Source organism: Anabrus simplex, chromosome 1 (assembly GCF_040414725.1).
Source record: "Anabrus simplex isolate iqAnaSimp1 chromosome 1, ASM4041472v1, whole genome shotgun sequence".
In the NCBI taxonomy this organism is placed as follows: Eukaryota; Metazoa; Arthropoda; class Insecta; order Orthoptera; family Tettigoniidae; genus Anabrus; species Anabrus simplex.
In genome coordinates this window covers 754,033,880-754,049,883 of record NC_090265.1, presented here as the reverse complement: position 1 = coordinate 754,049,883, position 16,004 = coordinate 754,033,880, and the positions used below count along the sequence as shown (strand labels likewise).

Sequence of the window (16,004 nt, the reverse complement as noted above, 5' to 3'; positions counted from 1 at the left end):
TTCCTAAGTTTCATCATTACATGGTATAATTAGCTTCATTACATAGCTAACCCTACTCTTCTGTAGTGTACTAATTTCTTCTAACGTTGGCACTCTCCCAGACCCGCAAACCAGTGACTGGACGTAGCGTCTTATACGACGATGTCCAACAACTAACCAAGCAGAAGAAGAAGAAGAACATGCGAAGACGCGGAATCCGGAATGTTTATTTTGTGTGTATTGATTGAAGCCTCTATTAGTCACCATCACTAAATGTTTCTGAGTGTTCGAAAGTGTTTCATTTATAAAGTATTGGTACTGGGTGTTAGTTAAATACAGAGCCCAACCAAATATCAAGAAGAAAGAAAAGAAAAGATTGAAGTACAGTAGTTACGTTATGATGTAATGGATATAATTATGTTTTTCGTACCTGAGATGATCGATGTACCGTAGTTTCCACTGTTATGATTTGTATTATTACTCGTTTGAATGGTGGTTTGGCAATTAAACTAAGAGGTGGCTAAGGATTTTTTTGAACTTCATTATATTTGTGAATGAACATTTTTCATTGTTTGTCGAGCGCAAGGAAATATCATGATTCAGGTCGATTGGAGGCGTTTGCTCTCAATTTCTCCAGAGGAACTTACAGAAGAGGATAAAGACGATTTGTTTGATTCTGTTGCATCATTTACTCCTGGACCCGATGTTGGGATTGAGCGAATTGTGCTGTTATTGCGTGTTACTCAGGAAATTCTGAAGTATAAAGGCGAACAGGTATGTGCGTTTTGTTGCCTAATAGTACTGATTTGTAAGAGTAGGTAGGCCTGATATGATTAAAGAGACAGGGTACTTCATCAAAGATTACTAAATTATCCTTTAAAAGATTTATAATTTAATAATTGCTTGTGGTAGCTGCATCCTCCTTTTGTAACCTGAAAATGAGAATAATTGGCCATTAGAAGTGCAAATTAAAAAATAATGCTGTTGTTTCTCTTCCTGGGGCATGATTAGCTCAGTGGCCTTTAGAAGTGCAAATTAAAAAAAAATAATGCTGTTGTTTCTTCTCCTGGGGCATGATTAGCTCAGTGGCTTAGAAGTCAGTGACTTGGAAGTCAGGTTCGAATCCTGGTCGATGTTGGGTTGAGATTTTCACTTCAAAAAACACGTGCGGGAACAAGGGCACCCGGCGTTAAATCTCCGGCCAAAATGAGCACGTGGGCTCCAACAACCTAGAAATGTCTGCGATGAACTGAAGAAAGTTACTGTGGTAAGGCCCGGTTACGTGAATGGTGTTGATCCACGAAATATCACTGTAATATTTGTCACAAATGAAGGTAGTAATTGCTTTTACTCAAAGTCTCAAATCGGAGGTTGATTAAGAAATGATACGAAATATTTTATTTTAGAGAATACATACTTTACTGCCTTACAACTACTATTTCTCCTATGTCGGAGCGCTTCCGTAAGTGTTTTGTTTGCCTGACACTGAAGTTCTTTGGTGTCATTTTTATTGATGTTTCTCATTCGATATCATTTGAAGGGCTGTTACTTTATGCGCCCTAACAGATTCGTTAAACGATTTATTGGTCCACGGATCATGCTATTTTCCTCTAATATACATGTATTTGTCCAGGGATCATGCTATTTTTCTTTGAACAAAATACCCGCGCTGGACATATGGGGGGAAAAGAAAGATAATTCGCAGACATAGCACTCCCATTCATCGGTGCCAGCTTTGGACCTCAAGAAAAAACAAAAGGCGGCGCGAGCAAGGGAATGGCATATCCGAGCGAGGAGGAAGGAGCCATGAGAAGAGGTACGCTCTCCATTGGAGCGCAGCGAGTATGAGGCCGCCCTAGTGCCTTCCCCGCTGAGTCACAGCGGCACGTCGAGACTACGGAGCTGTAGGGTTGACTTGACTTACTTGACTTAATTCCTGTTGTTCCTTGTGGAACATAGGGCATCAACAAAGCATCTCCATCTGATCCTGTTGTCAGCCAACCTCTTCACCTCTCTCCAGGTCTTTTCCTTCTTCCATTGCCTCCATGTGTACAGATCTTCGCCACGTTTGTTTGGGCCTTCCTCTCCTCCTTTTACCCTGCGGGTTCCAATCCAGTGCCTCTCTCTCGATGGCTTCATTCCCTTTCCTCAACGTATGCCCTATCCATTTCCATTTCCGCCGCTTTATCTGTATGGCCATCTCGGTTTCACCCGTCCTTCTCCATAGTTCATGATTGGAGATTACTTCCGGCCAGTAGATGTTTAAAATCTTCCTTAAACAGCAGTTGACAAAGGTCTGCAACTTGGAGGTAATCACTTTAGTCGCCTTCCAGGTCTCGGACCCATACAGTAGAACAGCCTTGACATTACTTCGGAAAATGTGAAGTTTGGTCCTGATAGATATTTTGTTGTTCTTCCATACCGGATAGAGCCGAACAAAGGCACCGTTCGCTTTTTGTATACGTTGAGAAACATCCTGTACTGCTCCTCCATCTTTGGAAACTACACTGCCCAAGTAGGTGAAACTATCCACATCCTCTATAGGTTCATCGCTGAAGACAAATGGGTCTAGTTTGTTGGTGTTCATCCTTAGGGCCTTGGTCTTCTTTGAGTTAATCGTTAGTCCCACCTTTTTTCCTTCTTTTACCAAGTCTTCAATCTTTGATTGCATTTCACCATGTGCCTCAGACAGGAGACACACATCGTCAGCGAAGTCTAGGTCTTCTAACCTATTTGCCAATCCCCACTGGATACCACGTTTCACATTTCGCGTTACATTCCGCATTACCGCATCAATCACCACCAGGAACAAGGTTGGCGAGAGGATACAACCTTACGTACTCCTGAACATACAGATATAGGTTCAGATACACGGCCCTCATGTATGACTCTGCATGTATAATCACGGTATGTTTCCTGAATGAGGTTGGTAATTTGTGATGGCACACCATACCGCTTCACTTCCTTCCACGTAGCTTCTCTGTTGATCGAATCAAAAGCTTTTTCGAAATCGATGAACACTGCATAGAGGCGAGATGACCATTCAGCACACTGCTCCAGAATTATCCTCAAGGTGTTTATTTGGTCTACACACGAGCGATTTGATCGAAAGCCTGCCTGTTCCCATCGGAGCCTCAAGTTGATATACTCCTTAATTCTGTTTAACAAAACCCTGGTGAAGACTTTGCCAGGGATTGAAAGAAGCGTAATGCCCCTCCAGTTGTTACAATTTGACGTATCGCCCTTCTTTGGCAACTTCACCAGCAACCCACATTTCCAATTTGTCAGCATTTCTCCATTAAGCCATATCTTCTCAAATAGCGGCTGCAACATATTGGCAGTGGTATCCATATCAACCTTCATGACTTCTGCTGGAATATTGTCAAAACCTGCTGCCTTACCAATATGTAACTCTCTCAATGCCCGCTTGATTTCCTCCACTGTTGGAATGCAGACTTTAATCCTTGGGTCAGGCTGGGTTTCTTCCTCTTCTTCGCCTTCTCCTGCATCTACTTGCTCCTCCAAGGAGTGGTTTAACACTGCAGAGGAATGTTCCTGCCATCGCTTCAGTTGATCCTCGGAGTTTGTTAGGAGGACACCATCTTTGTTTCTGACTGGACGGTTTTTCTGCATCTGCTTCCTTGCCAGAACTCTGGTGATGGTATAGAGTTCTCTAAGATTTACCTTTCTGGCTGCCTCCTCTGCTTGTTGAGATAGGTCATCTATCCATTTCCTTTGATCTCTCTTCACACTTCTCTTTACTTCCGTATCCTTCGCAGCATATTTGGATTGCAATTCTGCCTTCCTTGCTCGTGTCTTACATGCATTCATTACTTCCTTTATCTCTTTCCTTTGTCTGATAATTTCCCCTGTCTGGTCAGTCATCCAGTCTTTTTTTCTCCTGTCCTTAAAACCCAGGATATTTTCACTTACTTCAGTAAATACAGATCTAGTCTTCACCCATTTTTCTTCAATAGTTTCATCCTCCACCTCAGTGAGTGCTTGGAATCGATTCTTTAGTTCTATCCTGAAGGCTTCTTTCACATTTCTGTCATCCCTTAGCTTTCCAACATCATATCGCTTCCTTATTTGGTCTATCCTTCTCTTTTGTGCCTGTATCTTCATTCTAAAGGTAGCCACAACAAGATGGTGATCACTACCAATGTCTGCACCTCTCTTATTCCTCACATCCAACAATGAACTCCTCCACCTTCGTTCAATAGCCACATGATCTATCTGGTTTTCTGTCCTATGATCCGGTGATACCCATGTCACCTTATGGCAGTCTTTATGTGGAAATATAGTACCACCAATAACCAAATCGTGGCTTGCACAGAAGTCCACAAATAGCTGTCCATTCTCATTTCGTTCCCCTAAACCATGCCTTCCCTTAATATGTTCAAGTCCTTCGTTGTCCTGTCCCACTTTTGCATTCAAATCTCCTCCAACTAGGATGATATCCTTCCTTTTCTGTTTCTTAACCGTTCTGTTAAGATGTCCATAGAACGTCTGTTTGTCTTCCTCCTCCGCTGACTCCGTAGGTGCATAGCATACTATCAACACAATGTTTCTAATATTGGTCTTAAAACGTGCCACTATTATCCTTTCCGTCACTGGGTACCACTCCATAAGGCTCCTCTTGGCCTCCTTATCCATTAATATACCCACACCTCCATAACTCGCTCCGTCGCCCTCGGGTCTTCCAGAGTATATAAATGTAGCTCCATCATGGGTTGCCAGTTCTCCAAACTCACTCCATCTTACCTCACTCAAACCTAGGATGTTCAGGCCATAACTCCTCATACATGCCACTGCCTGTCGTAGCCTTCCACTTTCCCGCAGAGTCCTCACATTCCATAGCCCAATTTTCATTAGCCTTTTCAAGCCAAAGGTCGTCATCTTCGGATCCGTCCGGTTTCTCATTGTTGATGTTTCTGTAATAAGGTAATTTAAGGTTGTGCGAGTTATTGGCCCACAGCACCCGAGCTTGGTGGTGGGGCTGCCACCTACGCCTCCAAGCCTGCTGTTTTCTGTTGGGGTAGTCTCCCTTAGCCTTTGAAGATCCCTCTTCACCACAAGGCAGTGGTTTTCCTCTTTATTTTACCCCAAGAGGAAGGGTTACCTCCTCCGCCAACTTTGCTGTACCAAAGGTCTCCTTCTCCGCCTCAGTTGCCGTTAAGGACTTCACCAGAGCCCCGTTAGCCGTTACTTTTCAGGGTTCCTGTAAGGCCTTCACAGCTACCGTAGCGGTCCTGGGGCACACAAGGTCCCCGCTGTACTTCACCCTTACAGGCTATCCCCTACTTCGTACCGTTGCTCGTCCCCCACGACGTGGATGAGGGGTTGGACTTATGGGGGACGTAGGGTTGACTTGCCAACCCTATATCCTAAAAGAGCAAATTGTCGGTCTCTCGCGGTGTTCTGTCGCAGTGTCCGCTTGCTTCTTGCCGGGGAGACACCCCTTAAAAAACTGTTCCCTGAAGCAACGGCTCTGAGCAGGCACACTCTCTTGCCTTGTCCGAGGTCCGCCTACGGGCGTTTGACCAGTCCCGTGCCCTCGGTCATATTGATAGCTCGTAGAGCGTGCAACTAGGTAGGATTACACAACCTGGTGCACACCACTCACCAACACTGCTAAGCCATGTCAGGCCGCACTCATCAAAACAACACTTCCGGCAAGCCTGGCCGGTCTGGGGTGGATCGAGTAGCCTCGGACCATACAAGCTCTGTCGGAAATCCACCAGCACCAGGCTCACATCTAGCCTATAAACTCGAGGTTTTCAAACAGTTCTACAATCTGCAGCTGAGGGACCCCAGGCTAAAATCTGCACTGCTGACCACTGACTCCTCCCAGTGGGAAGAAGAGGACGACTACAAGTCCGTAGACGAAGGATGCAAAGTATATCTAGGAGATGAACCTTCGCATAAGCTCGTCAATCTCATCAACCAGGAGAAGAAGAAGAACAAGTCTAGTACACAAGTACCTAAGGCCGTAAGGCAACAGAAGACCCTGGTAATAGAAGCGGTACCAGAACCGAGACGCAGGGCCCCACCACCTCCACTCAGGGAGAAACGGATGTGCCCGGTACCATGAAGAAACGGACCTTAGCTGACACGTCACCGGTCATCACTGAGGAACCCCAACTTCAAACCAAGAGAGTCCACACCACAAAGGACGTTGACGGATACGTGACTCCACAGAGCAGGAAAACTGTTCAGCCGAGAGAGAAGTCTGCTCCGAAATCAGTACCGGTAAATAACAGGTATGAACAACTGCAGAAAGTGCCAGAAGAAATGAACATGGGGACCGAAGGTAGAACAGCACGGCGAAAACCTGCCCCCCATCACTATTAAAGAGGACGCCATGCCTTACTCCAAATGAAGAGGCTTTATTAAATCATGTATAAATGGGCAATTTACTGCGCGGGTAGTCCGAAATAACATGGTCTAATACCAAATGACTACTATGGAAGACTATCATGCGTTAGTGAAGGCCCTAAAGGACCAAGGGGTAGCATTCTACACGCACCCAGTCGAACCGAGCGGTAAACTAAAAGCGATCATCAGGAACCTGCCGCTTGACACCAAACCAGAAGATATTACCAGCGCGCTGTCTGATAAAGGCTACCCAGTCTGTCAGACAGTGCAGTTGAGTAAATCATACAATATACAAAGACCTGTAGAGAACGGCACAGAGGAGGAGATAATCAGAGTTAGGAAGCCCATCCCACTGTTCGCCGTAAAGGCAGGATTCCACTGAGGCAACATTTGGGCGACATGGAGCATGCGACAGTGAAGCATGCTGCAGTCGACTTTCAATTGAAGAAACACGGCACGGCATGTAGCGTGCGGCTGTCTGGCATGAGACATGTCGCCATCTGTCAAACACTCTGGTGCCGCAAGCTTCAAAAATATGCTTGTTGAACAGTGTCGCCCGGGATCCGACAGTGTGTGGATCGGTGCTACAATTTCCGTGCGGCAAGATGAAGTGGGCTATTGAAAACACTGCAAATTTAATTGGGGATTGTCACAAAGCTCCGGAACTGCGGAATATAACATCGAGTGATTATAAAAAACATTAGCAAAGAAAGCATACGTTAAAACGGCCCTCAGAAAAATTGGCTGCAGTGTCCATGAACTGAAGAAAATTTAAAATGCGTTCAGCTGTCCACCGGCTAGTCGGGGACTTTTACCTGGACATGAGGGCTGGTTCGAGGTCCACTCAGCCTACGTGATTAGAACTGAGGAGCTATCTGACGGTAAGATAGCGGTCCCGGTCTAGAAAGCCAAGAATAACGACCGAGAGGATTCGTCGTGCTGACCACACGACACCTGGTAATATACAGGCCTTTGGGCTGAGCAGTGGTCGCTTGGTAGGCCAAGGCCCTTCAAGGGCTGTAGTGCCATGGTTTTTTTTGTCTAGGCCCTACTTATTGTCATAGTTGCCACGAGTTATCTTTCATTCTCCTAGTATAACTGTATTAGAAATGTGAACTAGAAGGGGGTAAAATAATCAGATTAGGGTCAGGATATTCTGCTTAAAACTAATACATTTTAATTTTAGATTAGGGTCAGGATATTCTGCTTAAAACTAATACATTTTAATTTTTAAAAATATCATTAAATTCCAGTGAACAAGAAGTTTCTAAATCTTCCCGTACCTCTAGGCATACCGATTCTGCCATGGTGCACGACTTTCGCCTGACAAAGTACCCCATAAACTCATCACTAATGATTTTCACCTCTTTAGAATTCCGACGTGGTTTGTTTGCCAAATGGTTTTGTCTCTAGCCTGAATGTTAAGTCTACATGGCAAGAAATAAAGTTGTAATTCACCTTTATTTATTGCTTATCTTCGTGTCTAACTAGACAGGTTGGCAGCTTTGATCACTCCGCGCCATGGACATTTCCGGGATGATTCGTGAGATGATAGGTTGAGAAATTCGAAACAAGGAAGTATAGCTGTCACCAGCCGGTCAAAGTCGAGTGAGGAACTGTAGTCTTCGTTGCCTTGATGGAATAACGTTTGTAGTGGCGACAAGGCTCCACAAGTGACGCATGCTACACGCGGCAACACATATAGCATACCACATCTTTTCTGCCCCACTGACAACAAGCTGCATGCTACAAAGAGCAACATTTGTTGCCAGCCGCATGCTCCATGTCGCCCAAATGTTGCCTCAGTGGAATCCCGCCTTAACACTACAATATTCAGACAAATCAAGACAAGTATTCAATGAGAATACACTGATGGATTTGGTCGTTAAGGTAGGACCGCCACAGTGCAAACGCTGCCAGCGCACAGGGCACACGCACAAAAGTTGTAACCTTTAACCGCGATGTGTCAAATGCCCGGGGGTGTACAGCACTGCAGAGTGTACCCTCACAGACAGCAAGAAGTTTACATGTGTAAACTGCAAGGGCAACCACACCGCTAATTACGGTGGTTGTCCCGTTATAATCAGGGCCAAGGAAGGGCAGACCCTCAATAAGAAGAAGGAGAGAGAGGCTCCCAGTACAGCCACCTCACAGACGTTTCAGCTGAGACTGACCGACTTCCCACCACTACCACAGCATCCAGGACAGGAGGGAAAGTCTCAGCCAGAGAAACAAATACCAAGCAAGAAGAATGCATTGTTTTTCATGTTTTAATCGGCTGATGATGACCTGGACTAGAGTCGAAACGGTACCACTTCTACTTATTATTAAATAAGAATGTAATCGCTGCATTTCTTATTCTTTGGTATTGAATAGGTTGAACCTCTTTATTTATTATTTCAATTTTAACTGTGCTCCAGATAGATTCAAAGACACTGGGCATAACCAGCTTCATTATGATGCACTGGAATTAAATGAGAAGCCATGTGGTTGCAATCCATTCAAAATTGTAGAACAATAGATAAATATGCGACATATGGACTTATTCACAATTAAGTATTTAATTTATTTTCCACCTAGTCGATACAATGATTGCTTAAGGCAATTTTTAATGGTCAAAAGTGGTACATGTTTCGTATATTATCAACATCTTCAGCCACATAACACTGTTTAGATGAAAAATATATAAAATTGACAAAGTAATGCTTTAGAGGAAGTGTCCTTAAAATTAACATAAGATTGACAAGATTAAAACAAACAAATAACTCAAGAGAAAATATATAAATTATTTCTACAATAGAAAGCAGTCATCAAGGAAACACTTGTACAATATTCCATAGAGAAATTGTCCTAATAAATATTCTTTTCTTAATAATTCATGAAAAAAAAGATCAATTTATAAATTAAAAATTATACAATTTATAAGTAATTATCGAAACGAAGAAATCCTGATATCACAGTGCGGCTCTTATTATTAATGTAGATGAAAATATAACAAATTCCTAGTTGTCAAATCTTATTAAGCCTGCTTTCCTTTGGAACAGTAACTCCTGTCATTCTTTCACAGTTTTGCGCCGGGTGTAATATTGATGATGCAATCTTCCTTGCTCTTGCACCTGAGGAGGTGGAGGAGCGGGGGATATAGGTGTGTCAAGAACTTCCTTGCTGTCACCTATAGCTTCAACTGAGGAGGAACAAGTTGTAGGGCTATCTGTAGGTGGAGAAATTCCAATTCTTTTTTCGTGATCCTTCTCAAGCATTTTCAAATATACTAGAATTTGATAATATAATGGATTCTTATATTCTACAGCCTCATTAAGGTTATCATTTTTCTTTACAAGTTGGTCTAGATGAATGTACAGGTCTTCATATGTGTTCATTAAGCTGCCCTTTTTTAACTTTTTTATGATGGTCAGGTCTTGTTCTATGTTGGTAAATTTATGACCTGTGGCAGTCATGTGTGATCCCATTGCTGCGAATCTTCTATGTTTTTCAGCATTCACATGTTCCAAATATCTAACTTTAAAATTGCGGCCAGATTGTCCTATGTATGTATTCTTACATTCAAAGCATGTGAGTTTATATATTCCGGAATCAAAAAATTTATCTTTTTCCGAGAGATTTATTGTATCATGGTTGAAAATACTATGTTTCATGTTGTTATTGGTGGAAAATGCAATTTTGAAATTTTTTCTCTTAAATAAATTTGTTATTACATGAATGTTTGGATTATTATATGTGAACTTGATATATTTTTCAGTTTTACTAGGTTCGACTGCTAATTTAGATTGTTGCTTCTCCGAAAATTTATTAATTATTTTATCAATCATGTTATTGTTGGAACCATTCAAGAGGGCTTGTTGTCGGATAAACAACAGTTCTTTATTCCTTTCAGATTTGGATAAAGGAATACTAAACGCTCTGTTAACGTAACTATAATATGCTGATCTTTTCTGTGCCTCAGGGTGTAACGAGTTGTTCTTGATAGTGGTCAGTGTGAAAGTGGATTTTCTATGTATTTTGAAAGAAAATCCTTTTTCTTCTCTTGTTGTGACTATGTCCAGAAAATTCAGTGATTTTTCAACTTCTTCTTCTAAAGTGAATTTTATATTGGAATCCAAATTATTCAATATATTTAAAAATTTATTGCTATCGGTGAGTCTGTTATCTATTATAGCGTAAACATCGTCCACATAACGTGTCCAAAAATCCAAACCCTCTATTTGATTAATAATTTTCGTGTGTTCCAAATAGTCTAAGTATATATTAGCCAATATTCCTGATGCTGGGGCTCCCATTGAGAGTCCTTTTTGTCGGTAAATTTTATTATTAAACGTAAAATAATTTTGATTTAACACGAATTTTAAAACATTAATCAAATCTTCAATTTCTGGTATGCTTACTAATTTGTTCTTCGTTAAATTCTTCTTAATGATTCTGATAGTGTCTTCTATTGGAATGTTTGTATATATGTTGGTTATGTCAAACGAACATGTCGTGTGAGATGATCCAAGTTTAAAATCTTTAACTTGATTGCAAAAATCCACTGAGTTTTTGATAGGTGTTTTACAATGAAATACATATTTACTTGATAAGAAATTATGTATAAATCTAGAAGTTTTATAAATGGGGCTATTTTTGAAATTTATGATAGGTCTAATCGGTTCTCCCTGTTTATGTAATTTCGGTAGTGCTCTCGCAGTCGGGAGTCTAGGGTTCATATTTATTAATGTTTGCACATCATGTTCATTAAACAAGAAAGACGTGCTTTTTAATAGTTTTTTAAGATCCCTCTGAATACGTGATGTCGGGTCTTTATCAACTGTACTAAACGAATTGTTATTAAAAAATGTTTCTGTTTTTTCAATATAAACATTTCTATCTAGGGCTACAACTGTTCCTCCTTTATCTGCTTTTGTGATAATTAAGTTATTTAGTTTGATTTTTTGTTTCAAGTTATTAACCGCCTTGTTGGTGCCTCGAAGTGATTGTAAACCTTTTACTAAAATAGGAATTTTCTTCTTAGCTTCATACCTTATGTCATTCTGTAAGTCTACAGGTAGATTCTGTATTGCTGTTTCTGTTTCAGCTAATGTGGTGATTAAATCATAACTTTTATTTGAACTTGGCCAATTGAAATTAGGGCCTTGACTTAAAATAGAGGTTTCTTCTTCATTAAATTCTATCTCAGACAAGTTTTTTATTGGAGGTGGATAAACACTATCATCAAACGTAACATTAGGAACTAACCTTCTTTCTTCTCTATTAGATGCTAAATTTTTCAACTTAAATAATTTATTATCCAAAATTTCTTGTTTCATTTTAAGTGTGTTCTCCATTTTTTCATTGATATGTTTCTGGAAAGAATCCCATTCAAGAGGAAGCAAGTTCAGTGGTGCTGAGAGGTGCGCGATGTACATTTTCTCATTAAGAAGTTTCTTTCTTTTATACATAAATTGAATTTCTCTTTTTAACCATATTTTATTGACCTTCATTTGAGTAAACTTATGATGATTAGAATATATAGTTTTTCTTTGGGCACTTTTTAGAAAACTGGGAGTCAAATTATTTTTAAGGCATTCCTTCAAAAACACTATATCTTTTGTCACTTTAGCTATTTTCATCTTTAAGTTGAGGTAGGTGTTAGCTTCTTTGCTTGCCTGGTTGGCATTAGGATTGAATAAAATCAGCTTCATGGTCCGTATCGCACTTCAATAGATTCACAATTAAGTATTTAATTTATTTTCCACCTAGTCGATACAATGATTGCTTAAGGCAATTTTTAATGGTCAAAAGTGGTACATGTTTCGTATATTATCAACATCTTCAGCCACATAACACTGTTTAGATGAAAAATATATAAAATTGACAAAGTAATGCTTTAGAGGAAGTGTCCTTAAAATTAACATAAGATTGACAAGATTAAAACAAACAAATAACTCAAGAGAAAATATATAAATTATTTCTACAATAGAAAGTAGTCGTCAAGGAAACACTTGTACAATATTCCATAGAGAAATTGTCCTAATAAATATTCTTTTCTTAATAATTCATGAAAAAAGATCAATTTATAAATTAAAAATTATACAATTTATAAGTAATTATCGAAACGAAGAAATCCTGATATCACAGTGCGGCTCTTATTATTAATGTAGATGAAAATATAACTAATTCCTAGTTGTCAAATCTTATTAAGCCCGCTTTCCTTTGGAACAGTAACTCCTGTCATTCTTTCACAGTTTTGCGCCGGGTGTAATATTGATGATGCGATCTTCCTTGCTCTTGCACCTGAGGAGGTGGAGGAGCGGGGGTATAGGTGTGTCAAGAACTTCCTTGCTGTCACCTATAGCTTCAACTGAGGAGGAACAAGTTGTAGGGCTATCTGTAGGTGGAGAAATTCCAATTCTTTTTTCGTGATCCTTCTCAAGCATTTTCAAATATACTAGAATTTGATAATATAATGGATTCTTATATTCTACAGCCTCATTAAGGTTATCATTTTTCTTTACAAGTTGGTCTAGATGAATGTACAGGTCTTCATATGTGTTCATTAAGCTGCCTTATTTTAACTTTTTTATGATGGTCAGGTCTTGTTCTATGTTGGTAAATTTATGACCTGTGGCAGTCATGTGTGATCCCATTGCTGAGAACTATGTTTTTCAGCATTCACATGTTGTCAAAATTGTCAAAAATTACCGGTGTTTTGCCCCAGTGCGCCATGGGTTCATCAGTTGGATGCGGCACCATGGCTAGCACGCCTGTAGTGACGCCACTGCAAGGTATCCTCTGATAAGCACAGTGCTATGTAATATTGTACATATTGTTCTTGTAGAACAAAACATGTCATTTTGTTATTAACCCGATATACTAGGTACGGTATATGGCAGATGTGGTGTTTCATATGCAACATGGAGCCTCTGCATTATTGGACTCTTTTTATATAGGTATAGAGTATTTTTTCTCTTTGTTTTGGTGTATGTATCAATTCCATCATGCATTTCCTTTCCTTTGGGCAACTTGGAAGTCATGACAGTTGATCGTGGCAAGAAGCTATGTGATGAGATTATTTCTTGCTTTTGAGGAACAGTTATGATTTGGGTGATCGTGATCTTAATTTTGATAATAGTTCATTGATAAATGATATTGCTGAGGTGGAAGTTAATGCTGAAGTGTAAGGTGGTAGCACAAGGTTCGTGATTTTGAGCTACGATGGGCTTGCCTGTCAGGTGCCTATATATTCTAGTGAGAAGTAGTTCAGCACCTAAAACCTTAGATACAGCCTCAGATATCCAAGGAACAAGCTCGCTTTGTCTTGGTAAAGCATCACGTGAGCAGATTCCCATCCTGAGGCAAATAACAGAAAAAGCTCAAGAGTTTTGTGTTGCCGTCTTTATCTGCTTCCTGGACTACAAGAAGGATTTCAACTGTGTTGATTGGGAAAAGTTGTGGCTCGTACTAGATGAATTTGCTGTTCCGCCTCATTTTATATTGCTGTGAGACTGCAACACTGCAGCTATAAAGGTAGATGTACTTCAGCATGTCCCGTGGTATCAGACAAGGCTGCATCTTGCCCCTCAACTTTACGATGTCTACAGCGAATGTATAAGGAAGGCACTTGATGATTGGGTTGGAAGCATCTGAATTGGTGGGAGAAAAATGAACAACATGGCACTACCCTGCTTGCCAGCAGTGAGAAAGTTAAGTCTTGAATGTGGACTAGAGCAGCACAGGCTGTTTGAAAGAGCTAGAGGTAGAGCACGATACGGGAAGTTCTGAGAAAGAGATCAGGAGAAGGATTTTGCTATGATTCTGGAAGAACAGGGGAATTACAAAAGGTCAAACCCCCGTATACTTACTGTATATGACTGTGCGACCTGGATCATTTGGACAGAAAACTCAATGCCTTTGAAATGTGGTGCTGGCGTAGGACCACAAGAAGAACCAATGCGTCCATTCTTCAGCAGCTGAAGATTTTAAAACTCCTTTCTTCTCCTATCACTTAAAGAATCCTGCAGTTCTTTGGACGCATTGCGAGACGAAGAGAAGTTAACCATGGAAGGGAAGGTTGAGGGGAAGGATAGAGCAAGTGGAGACTATCACTGGTTTATCTTCCCAGTGTGCGCGGAGGAAAACTGAAGGTCGTCTGGGATGGCGAAGCTACAGCAGAACCAGTGGGGTCGCGACACTCAGAAATGCGTAAATCGATTTGTCATGAAGATGATGATGATGATTAGTTCAGAAGGAGGTATATCATGATGTAGATTAAAAGGAGTTTTGTGTCTCTATGTGCCAAAATTACCGACATACAGCGGCTCCTGTAGTAGAGAGTGACTGGGCTTTGGGGTCTCAGCTGTCCGATCTCACTTTGAAACTTCTTTATAAACATTTTCATTAGTTTGTTGTATCGTGTAACCACTGTCGGGACTGGAGGATGACCCTAGAAAATTCACTCTTGCCCCTGTGGAAACAGAGGTCATTGGTTGGTCTGCAGGACCATAGGATATAAACTTCATTATTGTGGTCTGCAAGAAACAAGCGAGTGGGAGTCCCTTCCTATGTTTATGGGCAGTCAGCAGCCCACGCAGCCCAAACAAGGAAGGCAACATCGTTTGACGAGCTGCTAGTTGCTTTACGTCACACCGACACAGATAGGTCTTGTGGCGACGATGGGACAGGAAAGGGCTAGGAGTGGGAAGGAAGCGGCCGTGTCCTTAATTAAGGTACAGCCCCAGCAAGAAAAAAACAAACATTTTCACCATCAGAATGTTGTAACTTAAAATCCAATGAAAGTATTTATTAAACCACGTATTCAATACTTTTTGTCCACTTATATGTGGTTACAAATACATATAATCATTTATCACTTTTGGGACATGTTTCACCTTATTTAAGGGCATCTTCAGCCTTGAATACAGTCTTAAAATATTACACTTAAAAACTAAGAAAGAAGCTAGAAAATTAGCCTTGTACCTTATTATCTAAAGTATTGGTACATACACTGTGAAATAGATTACATTTGATAAACTCATGATAAAATGTCAATCTATGGTCATTCTGAAATAATGTAGTCTGAGATTAAAACTAGGTCTTCTTCTTGGATAAAATTTAAAGTTCTAATAAAATGGTTCATTGAATGGCGTACTATTTATCCAAGGCAATAGTATGTATATACATTATAAACAAGCAATATCACAAACACAGACAAATATGTCTGTCAAAAGACGTGGTCAAGGTCGCAGTGTATGTCTTTAAATTTGAAGGTAGTTAAACATTTGAAGAGTAATTAGGCATAACATGGAAACTGAAGCCTCAAAACATTATCGTGAGAAATATGAGACAGCATGCAGGCATAATTTTGGGGTACCCTGCCAAGAGCATTCTATGGTCTACTGGGCTAGCCGTTCTGTGTTTGTTGTAAACAGTTATACACAGGGGTCGAAAAACACCGGGCGCCCAGTCGCCATGGCGCCTGAATTTTCAAATTCGGGTTTGAAAATTTATTTTTGAAATCCGGAGTTCCCTTACATGTACTTTTCCATTACTTTACATAGTAGTAACAAGTCGTGTGGTGTTTCACGTTTTTTCTCTAGCTCATATATTCTAATATGTGCAATAAACATTTTCTGTGCTTTTGGCAGTCTTGAATT

At 40.6% G+C, this 16,004-nt stretch overlaps 1 protein-coding gene across 6 annotated transcripts in view; it reads left to right on the top strand.

Annotated features, from left to right (window-relative positions):
- Positions 1-216: 216 nt before the first annotated feature.
- Positions 217-16,004, top strand: part of Cep290 (Centrosomal protein 290kDa) — a 1,403,175-nt gene continuing 1,387,387 nt past the window's right edge. For all 6 annotated transcript variants that reach the window (XR_010858542.2, XM_067136188.2, XM_067136189.2 and 3 more), the window contains exon 1: positions 217-753. Coding sequence is in view for 5 of the 6 variants with exons in the window: in XM_067136188.2 (XP_066992289.2) it covers positions 574-753 (180 nt within the window). In the remaining variant the exon portion in view is untranslated. The remainder of the gene's footprint in view (positions 754-16,004) is intronic.